Raw genomic sequence first — 27,836 nt, 5'->3', positions numbered from 1 at the left:
TGTAGTTCGGTCCTGAAAGCCACAGTTTGCATATTTCTGCATCAGGAAATCTTGGTAATTTCTTGTTTACTGTTTACACAAAATGAAACGCAACATCTCATTTTGTAGGTTTAGTTATTCAAGATGCAATTACAGCTACAGTTTACTGTTATGAGGAGGACAACAATCATGACACCTACGTAATGACATTTTGCGGTGCTACAAAGCAAAGGCGGGACATTATACGAATGATAATGTAGTTCCAGTTTTAGCTTATATTTTTTGCTAAATCCTTTTATTACACATTTTTACATAGCTTTCTGATAGATTTTTGAGGCAAATTAAGATTTTAGAATGTATTTACAGAGATGAGATCGGTGACAGTCCATTGTTTGTTAGCAATGTTAACCTAACATCTCCCACTGTAAACTAAAGAAGCATGTCAGACATTAATGTCTAGGCTGATGGACTGAATCTGGGGTAAACGATAAATCGTGTTAATTTTCATTTTTTTTAGGCAAACTATTCCTTTAAGATGGCACCAGAAATTCCCCAAGGGAAAATGGCAAGGCCAAGTCCATGAGGGCACGTTAAAACCGGTATTGAAACGGGAAGGGTGTGTTTCAACCCAGGCTGCTTTTCCAAGAAAGCACAATACAGGCACAGCCTGTAATGACCTCAGAACAGAGGTCACTATTTACATACAACAAGCTCAATAATGAAATATAACCTGTTAATTCTAATGAAAGAGGCTGGAAAACAGTCATGTATGCAATGAGTAACGGCTGATAAAGAAAATTTATAATTGTGTATTTAACACACGTCATACGTGCCGCTCAGGAAGCAACAAAATGCAAGCTATCTGCCCTTTTTTGTATTGAAATACCGAAATACGGCCACTCGTTTCAATCAGCGAACCAACATGGCGGAATTACAGCGACTACAGGTCAAATTTCAAATCTCAACCGTTAACGGACGCGCCTTCCATATATGGTAGCGGGGTGGGCGTGGCGTTTTCGTATTATTATAGCCTGACGCTGGCGCGGCTGTTCATGGGTAATGTAGTCTTTGTCGAGCCTGTCCTTGGACGCTAAAAAGGGAATAATTCCGAGAAGAATGACTACAGATCCCAGCACACAGTAGGAGCCTCTTTGGCAATACAGCTCTGACATTTCGGTACAAGAACAGAGGTGACCCCATCCGACTGGACCACAGTGGGAGAGCTCAAGTCCGAGACGACACCCTTCCATCCTAAACGAAGAAAGGTTTAAAATATGGTGAGAGACGAATAACAGCGTTGTTGGTGGAATACAGGATGATTCGTATGGCTCTGCTCGTTTAACCTAAGACCGTTTGTCCTTTTGAATGGAATGTGGTCATTCAGATATTAATGTTAGATATGCTTCATGTGTTTATTATTGTGAATATGATCACTGTTTCGAGCTTTATCGTTGGCTGGCTAGCTTTAGCAAAAGCTAGTGGACATTTTCTTCCTCTATTTCCGCCTTTTTTGCAGGCAGTGAAAGTGAAAGAGCTCAAGATGCTCGTTTGGTTTCTTCCCTAACGGCTAAAAATGACCCACGACCGCGTTCAGTTTGGCCAGTTAGCGCTGATGTGGCAGCTCAGGGCTGCTGTGTTGCCGTCTTTGGTCGTGAGCTGGAGCCACGAAGCTGAAAGCAGCTTCCTATTTGGCACCTTCTTGTCCGAATTTCCTCGTTCCACCTTAAATGGTGCAGCGGTTGCATTCCGGCGCCTCAAGCTCAGGCGCCAGAATGTAACCGCTGCACCATTTAAGGTGGAACGGGGAAGTTCGAAGAGGAAGCCAACTTTAGCTGCAGCGCAGACATGCAGTGATTGCTCTGCAGTTTCGTCGTTGCACAGTTCGTCACTGGTCGTGTGATCTGATGTTATTGGTTTAAGTAGGTCACTAGTTTTTGTCCCTGTGTCTTGTTTTTTTCCACAGGCCGAGCCCATCCGTGTGCTGGTGACCGGCGCTGCCGGCCAGATTGCCTACTCTCTGCTGTACAGCATCGCCAAAGGAGATGTCTTCGGCAAGGACCAGGTGAGGAGACTAAGAGAGCATGAAGTTTCAGCGTGGAAAAAGATGAACAAAAGATGGTTCTTCAAGGGTTCTTTAGTAAAGAAAATGGTTCTATAAAGAACCTTGAACACTAAAAAACCCTTTACATGTTAAAAGGGTTCTTTGCATCGTAAAGGGTTCTTCAGTTGGATGGAGAGTGTGCTATAGATGGTTCTACATGGGACACTTTTAAGAAGGCTACTATATAGCACCCAAAAAGGTTCTTCTATTGTTACAAGCTTGATATCATAACAATAGAAGGACGCTTTTGGGTGCTATATAGAACCCTTTTCAGATCCAGGTTCTCCATAAAACGATCTACAGCACATTCTGAGGAACCATTTCACCATGCAAAGAACCATTTAAGCATTAAATGATTTTATATAGAACTTATGGTTCTAAATAGAACCATTTTCTTTACTAAAGAACCATTTTTGGTGCTATAAAAAAAAAAACATTTTGAAAAATAGTCTACATTGTTAAAGAGAGTTCATCAAGGGTTCTTTAGTTAAGAAAATGGTGCGATATAGAACCTTTTTTGTAAAGGGTTCTATATAGTACCCAAAAGTGTTCCTCTGTTGTTACAAGCTTGCTATCATAATAATAGAAGAACTCTTTTTGGTGCTATATAGAACCCTTTTCAGATCTACAGCACATTCTAAAGAACCCTTTAATCATGCAAAAAGTTTTTTGAGTGTTCATGGTTCTTTATAGAACCATTGTCTTTACTAAGGAACCATCTTATTTAAGAGTGTAGAGCCATTTGATGCTTAAATGGTTCTTTGAAATGATTGTGACGTGGTTCTTCAGATTGGTGGAGAATGTGTGGTATATGGCTCCATATAGAACTTTTTTGAAAATGGTTCTATATAGCACCAAAAAGGGTTCTGCTGTTTGTAATGATCTCAAGCTTGTTATATTAGAAGAACCCTTTTGTGGGGCTAAAATAGAACCTTTTCCAAAAATATTCAGTATTGAACTGTAGGCAACACATTCGCCATCAATCTGAGGAACCATTTCACCATGCAGAGAACCATTTAAGTATTAAATGATTTTATATAGAACTTATGGTTCTAAATAGAACTGTTTTCTTTACTAAAGAACCATTTTTGGTGCCATATAAAACTATTCTGAAAAATAGTCTACACTCTTAAAGATGGTTCTTCAAGAGTTCTTTAGTAAAGAAAATGGTTCTGCATAGAACCATGAACACTATATTCTTTGCATCGTGAAAGGGTTCTTTATATTGATCGAAAATGTGCTGTAGATGGCTCTATGTAGAACCTTTTTTGAAAAGGGTTCTAGTGTTTCAATGTCAAGCTTGTAACAATAGAAGAACCCTTTATGGTGCTGTATAGAACCCTTTTCAGGGTCTGTCTACAGCACATTCTCCACCTATCTGAAGTACCCAGTTACACTGCGGAGAACGCTTTAATCATGCAAAGGGTTTTGTAAGGATTCATGGTGCTATATAGAACCATTTTCTGTACTAAAGAACCCTCAAAGAACCATCCTTTTTAAAGTGTGCACGTAGAACTGTGTACAGCACGTTCTCCATAAATCTGAAGAATAATTTTACCATGCAGAGAACTATTTAAGCATGAAATAGTTCTAGATAGAACCGTTGCCTTTACTAAAGAACCCTCAAAGAACCATCCTTTTTTAAGTGTGCACGTAGAACTGTATGCGGCACGTTCTCCATAAATCTGAAGAATAATTTTACCATGCAGAGAACTATTTAAGCATGAAATAGTTCTAAATAGAACTGTTGTTTTTACTAAAGAACCCCTGAAGAACCATCTTTTTTTTTAAGTGTGATATTACATGAGAACACCAGATTAAAACCCTCCTTTAACCCAATAATATGCGGCTAATTTTAAGGTTCCTTTGATCCATGTGTTCTCTGAACCTGCCTGAGTGTCGAAGTGGTAAAATATACTGGCTGGAAAGTTTTTGCATTAGACAAATGTTACACGCTCAACCATTCAGAGGTGTGAGATCACTGCCTTTAACAGTACATGGTCAGTTTGGTTTCAGATCAATATGTGAAATGATTCTAATGTGCTGGTAAGGTTACCGAACAACTTCACATGTTCAGAATGACAAATGGGACACTAGGAAGCTGTAAATAGAAAAATTAGGCATTCAAAAGATTGTAAAATGACTCAGACTTATAACACCAAGAGTTGAGCTGTAATATGTCATATTTTAAAAGTGGAGATCAAAACTCGAGACAGAACTTGAATGTAAATCGGTGGTTACAGTATCATTTAGTATGTTTTTCTGCCTCAAAATGCTTGAAATATTACATTAAAAATGAGTACTTTGTAAAGCTGAAATCAACAGTTATTGGGTATAAAATAACAAGAATTGTAAATACGGTAGTCTGCATAATGTAAACAAACAATAAACAATAAAATGTGATTGTAAATAAAAACATGAAATTTGCATGTAATCAAAAAAAAACGTAGCTCAGATGAAGTGGACTATTTTTGGCACAGTTCGAATGTTGTAAGGTGCTGAGTGACATCACTCTTTGAAAAGTTTAGAAATATTAAATTAAGAGATAAAACGGTACAAATGCTGCATTAAGTGATGCAAAACGACACAATCATAGTCCAAAACAAACCCAGACTATTTCTGACTTGACCCTGATAGTTGATGCTGAGTGATGTCACAGGTAGTAAAGTGTTTCATTAAAAGTTATGGTTTGTTTCACAGACAGTGGTTTACTTACATTAAGATCAGCACAAACGAATACAAAAGTATTTATTAGTTTTCTGAACATGCAGGGTGCCGACTATGGGGTTGGTGAATGTGGCGCCTGTGTTTGGTAGCTTTGAGAGATCAGAGTCTCTAAGGAGGTTGTTTTCCTCTCCTCATTTGCCTCAGCCAGTCATCTTGGTGCTTTTGGACATCCCGCCCATGCTGCCCGTCCTGGATGGGGTTGTCATGGAACTGCAGGACTGCGCTCTCCCACTGCTCAGAGGTGAGCGTGATTGCGACATGACGTTGTGGCCTGATGGGTGTTGTGTAAACGAGGCTGGTCTTAGTCAGGTTATGAAATTCTGCTTTTTTTTTTTATTATTGATGTAAATGAGAAATCATAACTCATTTTCCTTATTTGCAAGTAAATTTGCATATTTGGGAGAGAATTATGGGAAGGAACGTTTTCTCTTAGTGGTAGGTGGGGATAGTGTAGGGGTGGGCAGTATGATGATATTTATTCTTATCATGATAAATTTTGCCTCAGAAAACCTAAGTATTGTGAAAATGTCTTGAAGTATCTTGATATTATATTTTTGCCACATTTTTTGTGGCAGTTTTAAAATGTGGCACTACTGGTGCGTTCAGAGGTGTCTGTGTGTCACAATATCAGGATTTGTGAAATAGAACTGGGCAGTTTGACTGGATATTTATTGTTATTGTGGTTAATTATGCCATAGTATGTCACTGTAAGCTCTTCTGAGCATATTGAGGATATTGTCAGCGCTTATAGACGACTGAACAACTACATGTTTCATTGCAAAGAGAGCATAATTAATTCTTTTGATTGTAGTGTTTTTTTTTTCAAGTAGTATCTTGGGTAATTTTTACCAATTATATAATAAAAAAGCTCTTTCTGCAGTCCTCTCAGTGGCCTTTCTGTCAGAATAAAAATCTACTCATCCCATATTTTTATTAATATAATCAAATAAAATAGCTCAATTCACAATGTCATTGAAGTTCAGTTAATTTTTTTTCTAATTTTATTTTAATTTAAAATTATTTAAATTCAAAGGTGAACTGAGGGAGCTCTGATACAGGCTAATATTGCATCTTATGGCTATTGTGAAAAAGGTACCACGTATGTACCATGATATATTTTGGCCATATCACCCGCCTCTAGTTTGAAGCAGTTTTTACATAACATAGATCAGAGGGAGAAGCGAAAAATAACATCGCAGGTGGAAATAAAATCTGCTGTGATTTGTTAGTCTGACAGCAACATTCATTCACAAAAAAATCATTATGTTCATTAATAACCCATAATTTTAGGTCATCCGTGTAACTGTTTAAGGGGCTGAATTGTCTGCCCTTTACGCCTGGTTATTTCTGACGCTGGCATCAGGTCAGCATTTCTTTGTGCTGTTGCAAGTGGTTTATCTTCGTTGTTTGAAGGACTGTAAGTGCTGAGTGATAATTAAGGAGTGAACGACTGGGCTGGAGCCGTCAGCAGAGAAGGTTACTGAACCAGCGCAGGCAGTTTTCTATCTGTAGGTGATAAGGGAGAACAGATCTGAGTCTGGATCAGCTCTTTGTGAGAGGCCTACTTCACCCATATAAACCACCAATGTACAGTCGTATGCCAAAGTTTGAACAACCCTGATCAAATTACGTTTTGTTGAGTGAAAATCAGGAAACTCACTTCAGTACGGCCTTTTTCTGCATGTCGGGGGAAAAAAAACATGAAATATAAAATGTGTTTTAATTTCTGCACAGGGCACATTTACATTTTATTTTTCCAGCATGTTAAATGAAACAAATTAACAGTAATTGTGTATTAAAATGTGCAGAAATGTGTTCTTTTTAGAAAATGTGTAACTTTTTTTCACTTTATTGGTTTCACAAATCATATAATTTGGCTGGGGGTGCCCAAACCTTTGCATACATTGTACAAACCAGTAGAATATGTAAAGTAAACGTTGTAAAAGCCAGTCTATGAACCGGTATATAAATCCCTATTACATCAACACAAGCAGGCAAACTGACAGACAAATCTGTGGCTATGTAATATACGTTGTGTGCAAAGGTTTGGGCACCCCTGGTCAAATTACATGTTTAGTTGATTTTCTAAGTGAAAATAAGTTTTACATCCTCTACAGAGAACACACTTCTGCACATTTTAATACACGTTTACTGTTTATTTCGATATATTTAACAGTATATTCAGGGAAGAAAAAAGCAAACCATAAAATCTGGTCTGTGCAAAAGTTATGGCACATTTTTTGTTATGTTAAAGTCAGCAAATAATTAGAAATGGTGCAGAAAAATGCCATTCATAGGTACTTGTTTTCACTTAGAAAATCAAAATATGTGATTTGTGTTCAGTTTATTTCATAGGACTGTGTTTTATCCATGTGGAAACAGTGTAGTATATTTCAGGGACATCAATTTTTGGGTGACATGATGAGTTAGTAATGCATACCCTGCACATCTTGAACATATTATACTTGAGCACAGCATCCGTACAAGGCATGACTCAGCAGAGCAGAGGATCCCAGCAGACGCCCCTTCACATGCTCTGGCTGCATTGGATAGAGAGCTGTGGGGAGGTAAAGTGGGGGTGGCCAGTTCACTTCTCTGATTGGTCTATTCTGAAGAGCCTGGGTCAGTCGGAGCAGAGATGTGGACTCCACAATATGGAGGTGGAGTTCAAAGGATAAGTGACACTGTAAACGTTGGGCAATGGCTGAAGTCCGTTCTGATAAAGAAGGCTCTTCATTAATGACCATGCAGGACACTAATAGTCAAATCAGCCAGTCTAAGTCTGTCAAAATGTAGAAAGGGCTGTAGAAGACAGCCAAGTCCTTATCGTTTTAGGACACAGTAGAGGACGTTGGCTATTTGTATTATTTTTGCAGAGCCTGTTTCACTGATTTTGTGCACTTCTCTACTGACCGTGTTGCCAGTCTAAGCAATATGAATGACTATCATAAGAATCAGTATTGTTTATTGCTATTGGTCTATTGCATTACTGGTAAGACAGTCAGTTTCCTTAATGCCTAAATATATTCATATCAATTAAAGTCACTATTTTTTGTGTCCTAAGATTAGTTTGACTTATTTTACGCACTTTTCAATTGACTGTATCTTTTGCCTAAGCAAATAATTGAAAGGGGCCAGACAAAATGTTTACAATTAAAAGGATATATCAGATTGCCAAGTCCTTATTATCTCACGGCACAATGGAAACAGTCACTTCAATCAGCTATTTTTATCTACTTTTCAGTGAAGCATGTATTTTAGCACCTACGCTGATCTAGAGTTTAATTGTAACTCTACTTTTAGAGTCAAATGCAGTGTATAAAGGGGATAATACATGTGAATTGTTTTGCCCTCTGAAGGAAAATGACACTCCGCCCTTCTCGGATGTATTTTTGGCTACAAGTGTGCATGAATTATTCATTTTCTGTAGCCGCAGAGACCAGGGAGGAATTTGTTACACCGTCGTTTAAAAGCAAATATGCCAACAGTTCCTGTTCTTAAGTTATGCTACTCATTTTGGGGTAAACACTTCAGTTCTCGTTATCAATTACACATTACTTCACACATTGTTTTTATGGTTGTTACTGAATAATTCATAGCAGTCATTATGCAATATGCCTTAATGATAATTAAAAAAATAATAACTTAAATTAATAGCCAAAAAATGGCTCTGCACTTTAAGGGGTTTAACAGCTATGGCCCAACCGGTGTGAAAATTGTGTGGCTGATGCTGACTTCAAGGAGCTAAAAATTCAGATAGTATTGGCTGCTATATAATCATGTGCAAATAAGGTTATATAGCAGCCAAGTGAAAATAAGTTAAACACTTCTGCACATTTGAATGCACAGTTACTGTTTATTTGCTGAATGTGACACAGGGGAGAAAATAAAATGTGGCCGGTGCAAAACTTATTGCACATTTACCCAATGTGTCAAATTCAGCAAATAAATAGGAATTGTACACTAAAATTAGTAGAAGATGCCAGATTTCAGTGTTTTCTCTGTAAAGGATGTGTTAACTTTTCACTTTTTTCAAATTAACACAGTATGATGTGACTAAGGTGAATGATGTGTTAATTTTTGCATGCGACTGTACTTTTATATTTTAGGTTTCAAGTTTATAGTCCTGTGCTTTACTGAGTTATACTGTTCTCAGTTGTCAGCTGTGAAATACGACTGTTTGTTCTCCACTGTCACACTCAGATAAGCAGAACAAACTTACAGGCTTAAAAAATATAAATCATTGGTTCTTTTTTTAGTCAAAAAAGTTATTTTGTGTTCTGACTTATTATCGGCCTACGTGTGTATATAGTTATATAGATAGATAGACAGATGAATATATAATATATATAGATAGTCAGTCACTGTTGCTATCACTTTGGATTAATAGAGGCACCCCCAACAGGCCACCGCTGCAGTATTTAATCCCAGATGTGAGACACATCTGTTTGTAAGGCATCCATTGAAGAATGCTCATCATAAATTCATGTTTGCAGAGGTGATCCCCACTGATAAAGTGGAGGTGGCCTTCAAGGACCTGGACGCTGCCATCCTGGTGGGCTCCATGCCCAGGAAGGAGGGGATGGAGAGGAAGGACCTGCTGAAGGCCAACGTAGCCATCTTTAAAACACAGGGAGCCGCACTGGACAAGTACGCCAAGAAGACTGTCAAGGTGAGTCTGCACAGGATATTGTTTATCGCGATAGTGACCTTTACAGTACGCACAGAAGGCTGCAACGTCCTCTAACCAATCACATTGTTTTCTGCTGAGTGTGCATGAAATGAGAGAGAGAGAGAGAGAGAGAGAAAGAGAAAGAAAATGTGTTATGTCAAAAATAAGCAGGTGCACTGAAACACTGTTAGATTTTACACTGTGTTATTGTGCACTGCTTTCTGCCTTTATGCTGCTAGTATAATCCACATTCCTTAGAAGCTCAGCTGCAATCTAGAGAAGGATTTTCATCTGTTTTGATCCCCCTCCAGAACTTGATTTGGTTTACGCACTGAAGTCCGTCCTTTTTGACCCAGAAATTAATGTGAAAATAGGTTATGTTGAATTTCCCTGATACATTGTGAATGGAAGAAAAAAATATGGATGTAATATTACAGTTTCAATACACAGTACTGATGTTTAAACAACAAATTATTCAGACTTAACTGTCACAGGTGCCAGTATTGAAATTTACGCTGCACCAGGGAATGTCGGAGGAAAACTATGCAGCCCAACTGTTTAATAAATGTCTGTATAATTTCACTGTTGAGATGTAAATGGAGTCATTCAGAGTGGTTTGATGTTAAATTGTTCATTGTAAATAAACTTACAGGCTGCAGTTTCTTTACAGTGGTGCTGATAGGAACCAGGGGTCACAATGTCCACAACACAGATATAGCCATTTTATTTGCTGTCCAAACCACCAGTGAACCTGCACGAGTCTTCTGAGTGTTTATATGTAGTGTTGATGATGGTGAAACAGTAGTAAAGCTGAAAAAAGAAAAGTTTTCTTTGGGGACTGTTATTTAGTGCCAGTAACTGAGTACCACTTCTCCAGTACTTTGGTAGCAAACGTCACACTGTAAACAACACTATTTGCACTATAACTGGCCAAACTGGTGTTTCATTTGCATATATAAATAACATGAATCAAATAAAGTGCTGCATTGAAAGCAACAGGCGACTGGCTATTTATCGCAATGAGTCATGCATAATATGCAGCAATATTTTGGTTGAAGTGTAGGAGCAGCAAATACAACTCGAGTGACTTTCTTATGTTATTTAATAAAAATCATTTAAAAAAATGCAGATTGATTTGTTTTTGAGCAAAAATGATTCCGATTCCGATCCCTAATTGCAAAACTTAATATTTCAGATAACTTTAAAAATTTCACTACAATCATATAGTGGCTCAAGTACTGTGAATATATTGTATGGTTTGACCTGTAGTGATTCCCACCCCTGCTGATAAAGCAAAACATACTGTTTACCGTCAGTGCAGCATTTCTACTCGAAAGAAATTTGATTTGGAATTGGGTGGAATATTGAACCTTTCTTTTTTTCAGTAATGACCGATTACCGCTTCATTGTTTTAAAAAGTGCAATGGAGCTCAAAAATAGTGAATGTCCTTCTTTTTGACACACCAGTGGAATGCAACCCAAATCTGTTCCTTTTTAGGAAATGTGTTTAGTGTTGTCATTATTTTTGGTTATATAACTCTTATTTTTAGGTCTGTCTGAGCTTTAAAATTGTCCGAAACTGCTACTGTTTGGTTTAATGTAAGTCTGACCTGTTTTCTTTTTTTTTTCCTGTTATTCTCTCAGGTTCTGGTGGTGGGAAACCCGGCCAACACAAACTGTCTGATCGCCTCCAAGTCTGCTCCGTCCATCCCTAAAGAGAACTTCTCCTGCCTGACCCGGCTGGACCACAACAGAGCCCGCTCCCAGGTTTGTTCTGTCAAATAATTAACCTTATTAACCAGTTAATCCAATAATATGTGTCTGCAGAGCCACAGTTTCACGCCAGCAGTTTCAGTCCAGCAGTTTCAAGCCAGTGGCATTCAGTGCTTGCACTTGTTTTGGTTTTTCTTAGCGACTGTTAGGCTAATCAATCAGTTGTTTTATGCGGGTTTCCAATAAATTTGTGATAAATTTTTGTTGGGCACAGAAGCATTTATAGCCTGTTTAATTCTATCAGATAAAGAGATTTTAGAAAGTAGTCATATAAAATGAATTATGAAGGTAAAAGTGTGTTTTTGGTGGGGGGGGGGGTTGTTTTTGTTTTGTACAGCTGCTTATTGACAACACGTGATGTAAAAAAGTGCAACATAAGTAAATCTTGAGTTGAGTTTAATAGAATATGATGCATTTAAACTGAACTGACTGTCAGTACGTCTGTCTGCCTGCAGGTGGCGATCCGTGTTGGCGTGTCCTCTGACAAGGTGAAGAACGTGATCATCTGGGGAAACCACTCATCTACGCAGTACCCGGATGTCCACCACTCCACGGTCGACCTGCACGGCAAGGAGGTGCCGGCCTTCGACGCTGTGAAGGACGACAACTGGCTGAAGGGAGACTTCATCTCAGTGAGTGCTGCTCCAATAACTCGGAGCCTGTTCACACAGATAGTCTGTTTTCCAAAGTCTGCAGCAGAGTTTGGGGTTTTGCTACACTGTTTCTTTCAGGTGGTTCAGTTGGTTTACACTGCAACGGCTACTGTGTGCCAAACTACACGTGTGGTTGTTTGGTAATTGGTCAAAAATGTGGCTGGGGTACAAGCACTCTGCTGCTCTCACATAAGAACCAAACATTTTAACTTTCAGTAGTGTATCACTGTGTGAGATCCAGATCTGTCCCTCACATATTTTGATATAAATGTATTATCCTACTCCTCCTTCACATTAAAATAAAGACACTTAACATGCGTGAATTACAATCCAAGCAGTAAAAACCATCTTTGATTGAATGGTTTGTCGATTTGTATTTGAACCAATCAGGTCACTCATGCCAGGCTAAAAATACATTCCATGCCATCGAAGCATGTGTTGCTTCGATTTTATTGCTCATCTGCTTTTACTGGCAGCAGCTTGTGCTGCAGGAACAATATGAACGTCTATCAAGAGTTCGATGTTAAGACAGGCAGATAGTACAGCGCTGACCTGCTGCTAGAAGAAGAAAGCAGGCTCTGATGTGAAAACAAACTCCCTTGTTTAGTGCTGACCATCATTAAAATGTGTTTCCACCAGCAGCAAACTGACCTGGAAATCGCTTAGGCAGCTCTGTTGTTTCATGCAAACCTAAATACGTGTGGAGTGTTTACATGTTTAAACGAAAGAAAAGGTTTGATTGGTCCGTAACAAACAGGGTAGGAGTGAAAGTGTCCTGAGCGGTCCACACCAAAGCTGCAGCAGCTTTTAGCAGCCTTAAGCAAGTGTGGTGATGATGTAGGCATTCAGTTTACATGATCATTAGACAAAAACTGTCACTTCATTCATCGTTCCAGCTGCTGCCATCGGGCAGGAGATTTAAGGTCCCACTAGCCAGAAAGAATGGGCCGAAAAAATCATTTGTACCCTCTGCTGTGGCCATTCTGAATAAGGATAAAATAAATAGCCCCCTACATAGTCCATGTGCATGGTTGGTGTAAGTGTTTTAAGTATTTGTCTATGTACTTATGTGGCAGATTAACAAAGACAAATTTCAGTTTCATGCTAATTTAATGGACAATAGTTTTTTATCTTTTTATCTTATGATGGTAATAGTGTGGTATAAGCCTGCATTGCTTGTTAGCTCCATTAGCCCTGTAGCTCCAGTACAAAACTAAAGAGGAAAATTCAGACACAACACATGTTGGTGATCAGCATTTGGAGTAAAGTGGAAATTTGTATAAAATACAAACATTTCTTCAAAGTATTGCTTAAACCCAACACTGTTGTTCATGTCCACATTCCCTGCCAGCTGTAATTCGGAGATGCCTGGTAAGAACAGCAAATGCCGTAAAAAGAATGAGTAAGTGTTACATTAGTTTCGATGAGCTTTGATGCTCCGTTTGACCAACTCACACCCTCCCCTCTCTCTGTCTCTCTCAGACGGTGCAGCAGCGTGGGGCTGCTGTGATCAAAGCCAGGAAGTTGTCCAGTGCCATGTCCGCCGCCAAGGCCATCTGTGACCACATGCGGGACATTTGGTTCGGGACCCCTGATGTAGGTCTGGGCTTTGGACAGAAGCCTATTGCATTCACTCCACTGTAGTATTCAGAGGTTTAACAGCAATTCAGAATGTCCTGGTGTTTTGGAGGTTTGAGGCAAAGAAGCACTGATTTGGATGGATGTTCTGATTTAGTTTATCCAGGTGTGACTCGGTCAGATTACGTTGTTTTGTTGAATTACTATTATTATTATTATTATTTTTTTATTATTATTATTTTTATTTTTTCAAGTGAAAGTAAATTAACACATCCTCTACAGAGAAGACACTTCTGCACATTTTCGCTCTAGAGGATGTGTTGACTTACTTTCTCTTAAAAAAAATTAACAAAGCATGTAATTTGACCAGAGGTGTTGACCTACGTTTGCATACGACTGTACATACATACATATATATATATATACATACATACATGCATCTCTCTCTCTCTCTCTCTCTCTCTCTCTCTCTCTCTCTCTCTCTCTCTCTCTCTCTCTCTCTCTCTCTCTCTCTCCCATAGAATGAGTTTGTGTCCATGGGTGTCTACTCCACTGGGAATTCCTACGGCGTTCCTGATGACCTCATGTACTCATTCCCTGTCGCGATCAAGGTTGGAACTCATCCATTATTCATCACTAATTAAATAGCTATTCAATCATTAATGACAGTTCTAATCCTCATCTCATCATTAAAAGCCAGTTAGAGTGCTAGCACACACAATTACAAAGGCACTGGTCCATTATAAAGAAATCAGTGATAAGAAAATCTATTTTAAATTTCTGGAAAAAGGCTAAAAATATTCAGTATGCTGTTCTCTGCATCATTATCTGTTGGAGGTATAAAAATGCGCTGATAACGTGTGTCTGATAGGCGAAACGCCAGAATCAATTATAATGGCGCAACCTTCTAATCATTAGCTCTGTCATCAGAGCATGGCATGTTCAGTCCCCAGTGATGCCATAGCCATGCGTGACCAAGCCTGTTGAGCTTGTATAATGACGTTGTGTCAGCGGCAGTTTTCTAAAGAATCGTAATAGAGCGAGTCGTTGTGAAGTCAGACTTGCACCTTTAGTAGTTATATAAGACAAATTACATGATTTTAAAGGGCCTGTATCATGAAAAAAAAACTATTGTCTTTGCTTTTCTATTAATAAAGCAGTTTGATGTAGTATGTGAACACTAATAATGTCCACAGTCCATTTGTAAAAAAACTAAGGTGCTTCAACCTGTTTTGAAATCGTTTTGTGATTTCACGAAAAAAAACAACACATTTACATATACCCACCTATTTAGCCTACAGATGTGTAGCTCCGCCTCTTCACGGAAGTTATAAGAAGTGTTTTAGCCTGAACTGCTTTTTGAATGAGGCTCAAAATAGGACAGCCAATCAGAGCAGAGCTCATTTACATATATCAGCCTTAAAGGCACAGTTACAAAACAGCCTGTTTAATAAGGGATAAACAGAGGTTGTAGAAATGAGTTATGACTGTTATTTGTACATAAACCTACACAAATAACATACAAGAAAATAAAGGCTGTGGGTCCTTTAACATCTTACTGCTCTGTGTCTTACAGAACAAGTCCTGGAAGGTGGTGGACGGTCTGCCGATTAACGACTTCTCTCGTGGCAAAATGGACGCCACGGCGGCGGAGCTGATCGAGGAGAGAGACACGGCGCTGTCCTTCCTCGGAGTGTGACTAGACGTCGACACGGCAACGGGGCAGCACCAAGACCCTTCTAAACCCCCACACTCACAACTGTAAAACTCTGACCAACTCCAGCGCTGCCCGTAAGAGTGAGAGAGGGAGAGTGTCTCTAAACGTGTGTGGGTGTGTGTGTGTGTGTGTGCGCATCATTTCACAAGGATCTGTATTATAGCAGCGAATCCGCTGGGTCTCACAGGACAACACCTGGAGGAGAACCTCTTCAGGAACAGGAACGCACATTGTTGTCCTGAGCAATGTAACAATACTTGTCTATCAATAAAAGAAAAGACTTATAATGTTGTTGTTGTTGTTTTTTTTTGTTTAATCATGAAAATGTAAAAACACCATTACCGATTCCACAGGGTCTTACCTTTCAGCACAAGCGGACCAAAATCAAAACAATGAGGGCAATAGCAACTCAGGTATAAAATCTGAAGAGTTTTAACAATAAATAAAGTATAAAGATTAAATCTGAATTATATAAAAAAGGCATTTCTTGCTTATCAATATGACTGGAGTGTCTGTTTATTCTACAGTTTAAAAGGAGGATCATCCATTTCACATTATTAATAGTCTTTTTTATTAATAGTTTTTTTTTTTTTAACTGACCTTGATTCTTGCTAGCTGATGCTCTGTCTTCCTGTGTATCAAAACAGAAGGTTTTACTTCACATGTAAGAAGTAAATTTCGGCGTGTAACAATTTAATCTTCCCTAGTAAGAAATGTATTCTAACGCCATTAACATTGAAATATAATTAGAATTTCAAAACGTGAAAATAACTGAAGTGGCTTATGTTACACTTCAATTTATACTAGTAAATAGTTCTTTCCCATGGAAGTGAATTGGGAAAATCAATGTATTTTTACTACAGGGTTCTTCAGTAAAGGTAACGGCTATATAAAGAACCACCACGACTAAATGAAGCATTTGAGAGTTAAGTTCTCTGTGATGGAAGACCTGTTTTATATGATTATTGAAAGAATATGTTTTTTACATTTAAATAGTTCTATATACCACTAGGATTCTGCTGTTGTTGCATGCCATAGAACCTTTAGCCTATTTGGTATGCCAAAAATGTTTTTACTAGCACCAACAGCGCCCCCGCCCTTTGTTCAGATGGAATTCCTGGGGCCGTATTACAAAAAATTATCTCATCTTTTTGTCTTAACTTAAGATCTGACAGGTCAAGATAAGATTTTTCACAAATTCGTATTACAGGAGCAAATCCTATCTTAATGATTATCTCTTATCTTAAAGAATCTTTTCTTATCTCAGGTTAGGAAATCTTAACTTACTCGAAGTCCACAATCAACTATTATCGTGTCTGTTGCCTAGCAACCGACCACAGGCGCACAGCTGAAACGTAAACACATAAACAAGTTAGTTAAGACAGCTAACATTAGCTGCCCTTACTTACGGAGCCCCGCTGGTGACATCCTGTATAAATAAAAATAATGCGTGGCCACAACTTAGTAAAGCGTGGGAACGAGATTCTAATGCGTGGCCACAACTTAGCAAGCCGTGATCTTGTTCCCACGCTTTACTAAGTCATGGCCACGACTTAATCATCTCATTCCCACGCCTTACTAAGTCGTGGCCACGCATTAGGATCTCGTTCCCAGGCGTTAATAAGGCGTGGCCACACATTATTTGTATTTATACAGGATGTCACCAGCGGGGCTCCGCACTTACTGGTGTAAAGAAAGTCAAATGAAACTAAAGCGCGATAAACTGAGTTAAGAATACTGTTTCAGCTGTTTACCAGAGTCGCCGCTCCACGGTTTCAGTCTCAGTTTCATTTCCCAGACGCTTTTAGCCGAGCGCGCTAACGATACTCCTCCTGATAAACAGACACACGTTCAGCTCTGTCTCCTCATTATTCACCACCAGCACTGTAATATTGTATCTGACGAGCTTTAATCAACATTAACACACAACGGTAATAAGAGGGGGCGGTGGAGATCGAGTCTGCAGCGTCCGGGGCTTTAAACGCTGTTAGAACAAAACCCTCACAAGTCAAAGCACTACGGAGCACCGCTGGTGACATTGTGTATAAATAAAAAAAATGCGTGGCCACGACTTAGTAAGGCATGGGAACGAGATGATTAAGTCGTGGCCATGACTTAGTAAAGCGTGGGAATGAGATGCTAATGCGTGGCCACGACTTAATCATCTCATTCCCACGCCTTACTAAGTCGTGGCCACGCATTAGGATCTCGTTTCCACGCGTTAATAAGGCGTGGCCACGCATTATTTGTATTTATACAGGATGTCACCAGCGGGGCTCCGTACGCCGTTTTCAGTGTAGATAAATGAAGCGTCGTTATGCTGGTTATAGTGAACTGTGCTGCCTCTCGCTGCATTAAACTATAGAAACACGGTTAAAACAGAAGTTAAGCCGCTCTGGTGTTTATATTAAAGTTAAGAAAATGTTTAGGATATTTCGGCAACTTAGGATGTTTCTGTAAACCGTTTTCTTATCTGGAAATAAGATCAGATTATAGACTTAAGAACTGTTGTCCTGTAACGGCTTCTGTCCTAACTGAAGTTGCCATGACAACAGAGCAGCTCCCAGACTCAGGTATTTTCTGTAATGCGGGCCCTGATGTCAACAACACTTGCGTTACTCTCTGCGGCCTGAAGGTGGCGACATTGCAGTATATTTCGGCCTCTTTCCCGACGCCGCGTCTGATTGGTCAACAGGGGCGTTTTTCTGGCTTCTGATTGGTCAGCGCTGACAGAGCGTTACATTGTGCGACGCGTCCAGGGGGCTGGCCGTGACATTCAGGCGCTGTTGGACTGCAGTAAGTTGTCGCATGAGTCTCTGACCCCAAAAAGCGGGTGTGTATGTGTTTGTCCACTGTTTAGAAGGGTGCCGGGATGATATGCCTGCCTTTCTGAGCGTGTTTGTCTCCCCAAATCCCCTCTGCCGTCCAGCTTTCCGCTTGTTTTTGGTTCGCTTGAGTGGCCAAAGCCCCTTTGCCCTTGGAGCTCTTATGTAAGGTGAACGTTCATGTGAACCGTGGAGGTGACCGAGATGGGTGGCTTGCAAAGCTTCTGGCTGCTTCTGCACTGCCGTGTCTGTAGTAGTAGTACTTCGGTAACCCCGAACTGTAATGATGGATCACTAGAGCAAACACCAAACACAGACTTGGCCTCTTGTTGGAACTTTCCGGTCCACCTTAAATTAGTGCGGCCGTAACGTTCTGGCACTGACGCTCGCACGGACGCCACAGTGCAACTGCTGCACCATTTAAGGTGGAACGTGAAAATTCGAATAGGAAGCAAATTTCAGCCTTGCAAACACAAATAAAACACGACTACAGGGCATTTCGCACTTGAATAAGGAAGTTCACCTTTTACTACACATTATTCCATCAGCTCTCATTAAAAATGAGGCTTGCAAACTCAAAATTTCAGTGGCTTTACCCTTTTTTGGTGAAGATAAACTGCTTACCAGACGAGCTTTAGCTATGGCTGCACTCTTAAAAAGGCTCTTTAGTAAAGGGAATGGTTCTGTTTAGACCCATGAGTGCTGTATAGAGCCATAAATAGTTCTATACATGGTGAAATGGTTCTTCAGATTGAAGGAGAGTGTGTTGTATGTGGTTCTATATAACGTAGCTCATGTTTCAGTGACTCCCATCTAGCAGCTAACCCACGCTAGACATGGCTACACTCTTAAAAAAGATGGTTCTTCAGAAAAGGGAATGGTTCTATTTGGAACCATGAGTTTTATATATATAACCTTTTAGAAAATGGTTCTATGTAGCACCAAAAAGGGTTCCGCTATTGCTAGGATGTCAAGCTTGGAACAGTAGCAAAACCCTTTTTGGTGCTATATAGAGCTCATGGTTCCATTCCCTTTACTGAAGAACCCTAGATTAATCATCTTTTTTAAAAGTGTAGCCATCTCTAGTGTGGGTCAGGTGCTAGATAGAGTCCTTGAAGGATTAGCTGGACTCAAAATCCCGTCACTGAATGTCAGTAAAACAAAAGAAGCACTACAGAAATTATTGTATGGCTGGAAATAGCTGCTGCGTCTCCTGTTACACGACACTGGGAGCTGGCTATCCTGGCTGTATACTAGCTTAGGCCTTCAAAGCACAACACGGCAGCACTGAAATGAAAGTAGGAGCACCACGTGAGCGTGTGTGTTGTGTATTTGGCTCTTCCTGGGGACTAAATGTCCCCAGGATGACAGAAAACATGACAAGTAAGGCACGTAGGCTGGTAAAGAGGCCAATGATAAGATGCTGGTCCCCGAGGATAAAGTTAGGTGTAGCATTAAGAGCGGCATTTAGCTGAAGTCAGTACAGAGTGACATGCGAATGCACCACAAAGGCAGGAATACTTAGTACTGTGTGAATGTCAGTGTTTATCTAGCCTGTCTACAGCTGACTAGGGTGACACATTAACCCCTTCCTAGCATCTTGGTCAACTTTTTCTTGTCATATCTCTTACAAGAAGAGCTGTAGTTATAAGAACATACTTCTATAATGTTTTTGCATTCTGTAATATTCCTATAGGACTGTAGTTTTGTAGTAATCTGTAATGTTTTTATAGGATCCTGTTGTAAATTATAGAAATTGTTCAGATTTCCTGTACAATTCTTATAGCAGTCGTGTACAAACTCCCTGTAGGGTTACTGAACAACTTTTTTAAGCAGGCATGTCCAAATCTGGCCCACTTCTAACTAACTACACTCTCTGAGCCTTTGTTCTGTGACTAGAGCTGCTAATTAATTCACTTGTTTATTATTTATAAAACTCATTTTAAAGAAAATAGTTTGCCTAAATTATTTAAAGATGCTATTTTGTTCAGTAAGTATTAATAGTTAAATTTGTTTGTGGGTTTGATAATCAATATATTTTAAGTATATATCAGTATATTTTGACAAATCTGGCCCCAATATGTGTTTATTTAAAAAAGGGTTTCGAAATCGCTCCAAAATGCATTATAGACAACTTTCAGGATGATGTATGTTTTTGGGTGGGCACTTTACACATACGAGATAAATCAAAGCTATATTATGATTAATACTTCTAAAACATTTACATTGTATGTCAGCTGTTGTTCTTTTGAGAAACTTGTTATATCCAAAATTGTTAGAAACAGGTATACAACATTTTGGAATTAAATTCTGGATGGATGGATGGCTGGATGGATGGATAGACAGATAGATAGATAGATAGATAGATAGATAGATAGATAGATATTACGAGAAGGTATTATTTTTGTACTGTATTATGAATGAGTTTCCTGGTTTGTATGCATATATGATGCAACTTAAAGTGATACAAAGCTTATTTTACACACACACACACATATCGCTGTTGTCAGAAGAAAACCTCGTATCTCCAAAATGGTAACTTTACAGGAGAGGGAAAAAACCTACTTTACTTTTAATGTTTTTGGATTTTTCATTTTGGGTCGTTTCTTTTGGTCCACTCATCAAGAAATTTACACACAATGTAAAGAGTAACAGGCATTTTCAAATTGTCAAAAACTGAAAAACCTTAAGTGATAGAAAGCTTAGTTTATACATATACACACATATTGAAAACCTCCATTTTTGATGTTTTTCAGTTTTTGACATAGTTTGAAAATACCAGTTGACCCAAAATTACTTGGAAAAAAGACTGGTTCCATTGACTTACATTAAAAGTAAAGTTTTTTCCTTCTCCTGTAAAGTTACCATTTTGGAGATGCGAGGTTTTGTTCCGACAAAGCGATATTTACATATATATATATATATATATATATATATATACATATATATATATACATATATACGTATGTATGTATGTATGTATATAATATATACAATATGTAGTTTATACATACACAAACTTCAGACCTCCCTGCTGAAGTGGAGCAGCAGCGTGTCTCTGCTGAGAGAGTAGTGAGGACCCTCAGTGCTCAGAGAGCTGCCCCTCACTGTGTTTGTCGCTGATCCTCGTTTCCAGCTTCTGTCGCACTCAGAGAGTCAGAGCGTCTTTCAGTGGAGGAGGAGCGGGGTGGGGGGGGTGTCGAGCGCTGTGGCGCGCGTGCACGGAGCGCGAGCCCCCCCGTTAAAACAGCACGGCTTTAACAGGAAAAGTGCGCAGATCCGTTTAGTGAATCCGGCGCTGCTGAGCTCGTTTAAAGAGCTGAACTCTCCCGTCGTGACTCGGACACACAGCCTCGACCGCGCGCTGACTCCGACCCGGACTCCCCTCGGTCTCATCACAGCGTTCTGACTCGCACAGCTCCGAGGCTCCGATCAGCATGTTGGTCGCCGGTGAGTCTGAGTGAACCTGTCTGAGCTGCTGCAGGACAAACTCGGGGTCAGATCGTGTAGATTGGATGAGTTTAACTCTGAGTGCTTTTTACTTTACCTGCCGTGACTTTGTTTCTGAGTTCGTAGTTCTCAGCCAATAAACCCACAGAAGGAGACGTGACGTAAACATGATGTAGAGCTCAAACTTCATGATGCGGCTTTTTAAAATGTCTTTACCTGAAAATATGAACTTACATCATCTAGAAGATGAAGAACATTTCAATCCTTTATTTCGTGTTTGGTTTCAGCGCCGCTTGTTTTGCTGCATCTCGTGGCTTCCACCGTCTGATCTCGCGCATGCGCAGACTGAGATATCCGAAAGAAATCAGAGTAAGAGCTCACATGCACTGAGAAATCTGATTACTGAGCTAAAATCCAGCTCTCTTCATCGGATTTCTGAATCTGATTTCTAGATCGGAGTATGGTGTTCACATGACCGTTTGAATAATCGGATAACTGCAGAAATCTGATTATGATCAGATTATGGAGTGCATGTTTACACACTCGTTGTCACTGTCCAAAGAAAAAACAATGAGTGCATTTACATGCACTTAATAATCTGATAACGGCAGAAAATCAGATTTTGTCAGTAATCCAATCAACACGTTTACATGCATTTGAGTAATCAGATAATGGGGAAACTCTTGGGTCTACATGAGTCAGGCAGTAATCAGATTTCTGCTTTGCAACCAACCAATAAACTCACAGAAGAAGACGAGACGGAAACGTAGCGTAAAACTCAAACTTAATGCTGCGGCTTTTTTTAAACATTGCGCGACTTTAGTTGAAAATGTGAACAAACATTAAAAGTATATGTAAATCCTTTATTTTGTGTTTGGTTTCAGCGTTGCTCCTAAAGTGTTTTGTTGCCATCTCGCGGCAACGCTGCTGGTACCACCGTCTGTTCTCGCGCATGCGCAGACTGAGAAATCCGAAAGAAATCAGAGTAAGAGTTCACATGCACTGAGAAATCTGATTACTGAGCTAAAATCCAGCTCTCTTTATCGGATTTCTTAATCTGATTTCTAGATCAGAGTATGGCATTTACATGACTATTTGAATAATCAGACAACTGCAGAAGTCTGATTGTGATCGGATTATGGAGTGAATGTATACGCACTCAGTATCTCCAAAATAGTAACTTTACAGGAGAGTGCAAAGACACTCTTACTTTTCAGTGTAAATCAGTGTAAAGAGATTTTACTCCAAGCGATTTTAGAGCATTTCTATTGGTGTGTCATGAATTTTTTACACACCGTGAAGGACAACTGGAGTGTTGAAATGATGTAGAAAACTAAAAATAAGACAAAAGTAGAGGTATATGGTTTTCTTTGGACGGTGGTGATATGCAGAACGTTATACTGATGGATTGCATGTAATGACATAACGAATTGTTTGATATTGTACATTAGGCTGAGGAATTCCATGCCATTTTTAGGGATGCACTGATATGGGAATTGTGGGCCGATGCCGATACATAAACATTTATGAAATGCAGAAATTAGGACTGCGTCACCCTGGATTAGGATTAGGGAGACACGTTTATTTCTCTTGGCTGTATAATGAGTAAAGGGCAGGTGTTTTAGCACAGTAGCCCAGCATAAATGCATCATCAAATACTGGTTTAAAATACTGGCCAAATCTGAACATCTGTCAGATGCTGTTATATGTTTTAAAGCATTTATCGGCTGATGCCGATATAATTATCATGTCATCGTGAATCCCAGCACATCCTCTAGAGAGAACACACTTCTGCACGTTTTAGTGCGAAGTTACTGCTTATGTGTTGAATTTAACAAATGGAGCACATTCTGTATTGGTCCTTTGGTATCTGGTATCTGTTGATCCATTCATCGTGAAATTTTAACACAAGGCAAAAGGTGACCGAACTTTTCAAGTTGCGCAACAAAAAAAAGAAAGGCAAGAAAAATACAGGTTCTTGCAAGACAGCAACAACAAGTTTACCAGCAAACAAATAGAAAATGTGTTTTTACTTAGAAAAGCAACAAAACGTCATTTGACCAGGGGCGCACAAACTTTCACATACAACTGTGTTTCAGTAATGATAATTGAATGGCAGTCACTCATCTAGCTTTGTACTGTCCTGTGTCCGTGACGGCCTGGTTGAGAGAGGAACAGAAGCAACAGTGCAGAAGCTCCTGCACTGTTAGAAATAAAGGTTCTGTGGAGGTGCATCTTTTGTTATTCAAGGTACAAACAGTGTAAATGTTCCCTCAAAGGTACAACAGTGGTTTAAGGTCCAACTGTGAACCTTAAATAAGTGTTTCCAGGTGAAAAGTTTGTATTTGTACCTTTTCATTACCGAATGTTTTAAAACAGAACAATAAAGTAAAAAGCCTGGAGACGAGACGGGGTGTGTGGAGTCAGTTCGACTTAGACAATATCATTTCAGTGGATTATGGTACAGTTATGTTTCCTGACTAAAGGTACTGAGATGTACCCTTGAGGGTCCCACCCCAGTGACAGTTTACTACCTTTTTCTGAGTGGAATCTGAATGAAACATTTTGATTGTATTTTTTAAGTAAAATAATAATTGTAATTTTGTAAATTAAATTTCTTTCCTTCCTAGCTGCTCATGTAAATTGAAGGGGAGCGGGGAATTTGTACCCCATCAGAAATCACTGCCGTAGACTGAATTCCAGTGTAGGGTAGTGATAACGATTAACATAATATGGTTGATATTCCAAATGAAAAGGGGGGGCAATCTTGATTTTAGCTGAGCGTGGAGTAGATATGGAAATGATACAGAAAAATAAAAAGCATCATGTTTTTGAGACCAGAAAACGAATATTTAAAGGAAATTAAGCAAATCCTGTCTGTTTTTTTGTAGGTATGGAAATGGCGAATTTACATATATATTGCTGTTGTCTGAACATTTATATTATATTTATGTATTTTCATTTTTGTCATTTTGCGGTTTTTGAGAAGTTGAAAGCGCCTGATGTCCTGTGTATTGTGTGTAAATTTCATGATGAATGGACCAAAAGAAATGACCCAAAATTACTTGGAAAAAAGTCTGGTTCCATTGACTTACATTAAAAGTAAAGTATGTTTTTTTCCTTCTCCTGTAAAGTTACCATTTTGGAGATATGAGGTTTTGTTCCGACAGCGGTGATATGCATGTTGGATTTTGTAGCACTTAAGTTTTTCTCTTTCTTCTCTCTGTTCTGTAGAGTTGAATCGAGGTGGTCTTCACGCCGGCATGACTGAGTTTCAGGAGAAACTGAGGCAGCAGCATGAGAACTCCATGCACCAAGAGCTGGAGAAGCTCCTCTCCACCACCAAGGGAGTGGAGGCTGAGGTAAGAGAGAGTGGACGAGGCCTTACAGAGCTGTTTAGGATAGATAGCATAGAGATTGGCTATGATAAGTAGCCAGTTTGAAGCTTCTAAATAAGAATGACCCGCAATTTTCACCACTAACTGTTGGCAGATTTCTCCAGTGGGGCTTAAACTACCCATTATTTCTATAATCTATAACTGTATTGCACTTTCTAAATAAAACAGTATAAGTCTTATCACCCCCTACACTTCCTGTAGTGTATTACAATCTGTCATGATAACAATGTGGATCATATGAAGGTTCTAGAGCACTTTCTAAATAGAACAATAGCAGCCATATCACCCCCTACACTTCCTGTAGTGTATTACAATCTGTCAGAATGACCATGTGGATCTTATGAACATTATAAAGCACTTTCTAAATAAAACAATTGAAGCTTTATTGGCCCCTATGTTTTCTGTGGTGCACTACAAACTGCTTGACTTACTGTGGGGGGTCATATGAATATTATAGGGTATTATAGAGCGCATTTGTTTATAAGGAATGTTTCAGTGCATTCACTTTTTTATGATTGATGCTGTCAATAACTAACTTTGTCGACTAATTGTTGAGGCCTTATTGGCCAAGACATGCATGTATATTTGTATGCATTTGTCTTGGTGAATTTGTGCTTATCATTTTTAGATTAGATTAGATGAGATTAGATTCAACTTAATTGCCATTTTGCAGAGTACAGGTACAGAGCCAATGAAATACAGTTAGCATCCAACCAGAAGAGTAAAATCCAGTATTATTTAAAGTATAAATATAAAGTCTAAATATAAAGTGCAGGAAAGTAACCATGGTAAGCGATGCTGTGGTTTATCAACCTTCCCTATAGTTCACAACACTGCCCACTGCTCAAAGATTCATCTCCGCTGTTGGCAACATAGAGTCCACTAATGAAGTACACTGGGCACCAGGGTGCAAAGAAAGCCTTAAATTACATTTTGGCCTAGAACATTAGGCTGCTGTAGTGGATCAAGGATCAGCTCCCCCTTCTCTGTGTAATCATATTAATAAGGACATCAAAGACAAAAACTGGTCCTGTATCAGAATATGAGTCAGAAAAAAAGACACTGGCATTATTAGAGAAAAGGACAGGAAAGGAACTGAGGAAGGAAGTCAGAAACTCGTGGTTTGTTCAGTAAGTACACAAGAGAAACTCGGGAAGGTGCCAAGCTTTAATCACACAGACAAAACTGATTCTCTTTGTTTTTTCCTAAATATCTGATCCCTGTGTGTCCTCATCCTGGAAAGTAAATCTGAAGCAGTTCCCCATTTCATCCATATCCAGCACCAGTCAAAATGAACAGGACAAGGCAAATCTAATCCTGCTTACCATTAGGGCTGCAACTAATGATTATTTTCATTGTCAATTAATCTGTTGATTATTTTCTCAATTAATCGATTAGTTGTTTGGTCTATAAAATGTCAGAAAATGGTGAAAAATGTCAATCAGTGTTTTCCAAAGCCCAAGGAGGCGTCCTCAAATGTCTACACCCCAAAGGTATTCAGTTTGGTGTCACAGAGGAGTAAAGAAACCACAAAATAATCAGATTTAAGAAGCAGGAATCTGAGAATTTTTACTATTATTTCTTTAAAAAAATCACTCAAACCGATTAATCGATGACCAAAATAGTTGCAGATTAATTTAATAGTCGACAACTAATCGATTAATCAGTTAATTCTTTGCAGCTCTGCTTGCTATTAGGGCTGGGCAATATGACAATATGTTTCTGTTATCGTGATAAATGACATCATAGTGTGCTCTTTTCAGTATATCATGGGTATCGTCAGTATTTCTGGAGCACAGCTTCATTCTAGACCGCTGCTTTGTTCTAGAACTACTTTATGTTACAGCACTGCTTTATTCTAGAACACTTTCATTTTAGAACCCTGCTTTGTTCTAGAACGCTGAACAGCTGCATGCATCATAAAGGCAAATTTAAACTATAGAAAGGTTGTGAACAACAACAACCAGTGTACAGTAAATACATCTACAATTAATAAGTTAAATCTTGAATTAAAAAGGTCCTTTATTAATAGGTTTTCATAACCATTTTTGACATGGCGCTGCTATTTTGCCTATGCATTTTGTTCACAGACTGCAGGAAACATGTTAAGCATTATTACACTATCTTCAAATATTTTTATGCTGTATTTTACCTGTTTCACCCCCTTTTAATTGCTATACGACGTTGCCTTTACTAGTGTTTGTTTAACAGACTATGATTCTTGGTTAAACGAATGCTACACTTTCAAAACTGAAGTCTAATTTCACTGATAGTGATTAAGACTAGAGATGTACCGATACCACTTTTCACTTCTGATACTGATACCAATAACTGATTCTTTAGTATTGGCTGATAGTGAGTACTGATACCTCATCCTTTGGTATTGGCTGATACAGAGTACCGATACTGATACCTGATCCTTTAGTACTGATACCAATGCCTGATCCTTTGGATTGGCTGATAGCGAGTACTGATACCTGATCCTTTAGTATTGGCTGATACCGAATACCGTTGTCGATACCTGATCCTTTAGCGTTGGCCGATACCGAGTACCGATATCGATATCTGATCCTTTAGCATTGGTCGATACCGAGTACCGATACCTGATCCTTTAGCATTGGTCGATACCGAGTACCGATACCTGATCCTTTAGTATTGGCTGATACTGAGTACCGATACCGATACTAACTCTGTCTAACCTAACTCACCCATAACTCCGTATATTTATACAATTACATTTAAAAATGTTTTATTTTGGTAAAATCTATGTTCTGTGTCACAGATGGCTAGATGGCATTTACTTGCTTAATTCAACTACTTGTTTTTATTTATGTTTTTAGTTTATTCATGTTTATTTAGTATTTGCTAATCTATAATTAGTAATAAGAACCGTGTTTAACACCTCAAGTAAATGTAAAATATCTTTATTGTGCAAAACAGTTAAAAACAGAGCTGAACAGTGA

General features: G+C 39.0%; 2 protein-coding genes across 3 annotated transcripts in view; both read left to right on the top strand.

Annotated features, from left to right (window-relative positions):
* Nucleotides 1–1,094: 1,094 nt before the first annotated feature.
* On the top strand, nucleotides 1,095–15,487 carry mdh1aa (malate dehydrogenase 1Aa, NAD (soluble)). Its single transcript, XM_036557055.1, has 9 exons — nucleotides 1,095–1,256; nucleotides 1,943–2,041; nucleotides 4,952–5,048; nucleotides 9,304–9,479; nucleotides 11,124–11,246; nucleotides 11,708–11,884; nucleotides 13,388–13,501; nucleotides 14,005–14,094; nucleotides 15,060–15,487. The coding sequence occupies exons 1-9, from the start codon at nucleotides 1,254–1,256 to the stop codon at nucleotides 15,180–15,182; spliced, it is 1,002 nt and encodes a 333-aa protein (XP_036412948.1). The 5' UTR covers nucleotides 1,095–1,253; the 3' UTR covers nucleotides 15,183–15,487.
* Nucleotides 15,488–17,925: 2,438 nt separating this feature from the next.
* Nucleotides 17,926–27,836, top strand: part of ugp2a (UDP-glucose pyrophosphorylase 2a) — a 37,242-nt gene continuing 27,331 nt past the window's right edge. Inside the window, exons 1-2 of one of the 2 annotated variants that reach the window (XM_036557306.1) lie at nucleotides 17,926–17,996; nucleotides 24,710–24,837. In XM_036557306.1, the coding sequence (XP_036413199.1) occupies nucleotides 24,739–24,837 (99 nt within the window). In that variant the 5' untranslated portion in view covers nucleotides 17,926–17,996; nucleotides 24,710–24,738. Of the gene's footprint in view, nucleotides 17,997–21,201; nucleotides 21,476–24,709; nucleotides 24,838–27,836 lie in introns of those variants that run through there. The other variant, XM_036557305.1, reaches the window with a different exon arrangement.

This window comes from Colossoma macropomum, unplaced genomic scaffold, assembly GCF_904425465.1.
Source record: "Colossoma macropomum unplaced genomic scaffold, Colossoma_macropomum, whole genome shotgun sequence".
Lineage (NCBI taxonomy): Eukaryota > Metazoa > Chordata > Actinopteri > Characiformes > Serrasalmidae > Colossoma > Colossoma macropomum.
This window is presented reverse-complemented; position numbering and strand designations above follow the sequence as displayed.

Coding starts and splice junctions, on each gene's coding strand:
- mdh1aa (XM_036557055.1), top strand. Junction 5,049..9,303: donor CGCTCTCCCACTGCTCAGAG/GTGAGCGTGATT, acceptor TCATGTTTGCAG/AGGTGATCCCCACTGATAAA. Junction 14,095..15,059: donor CATTCCCTGTCGCGATCAAG/GTTGGAACTCAT, acceptor TGTGTCTTACAG/AACAAGTCCTGGAAGGTGGT.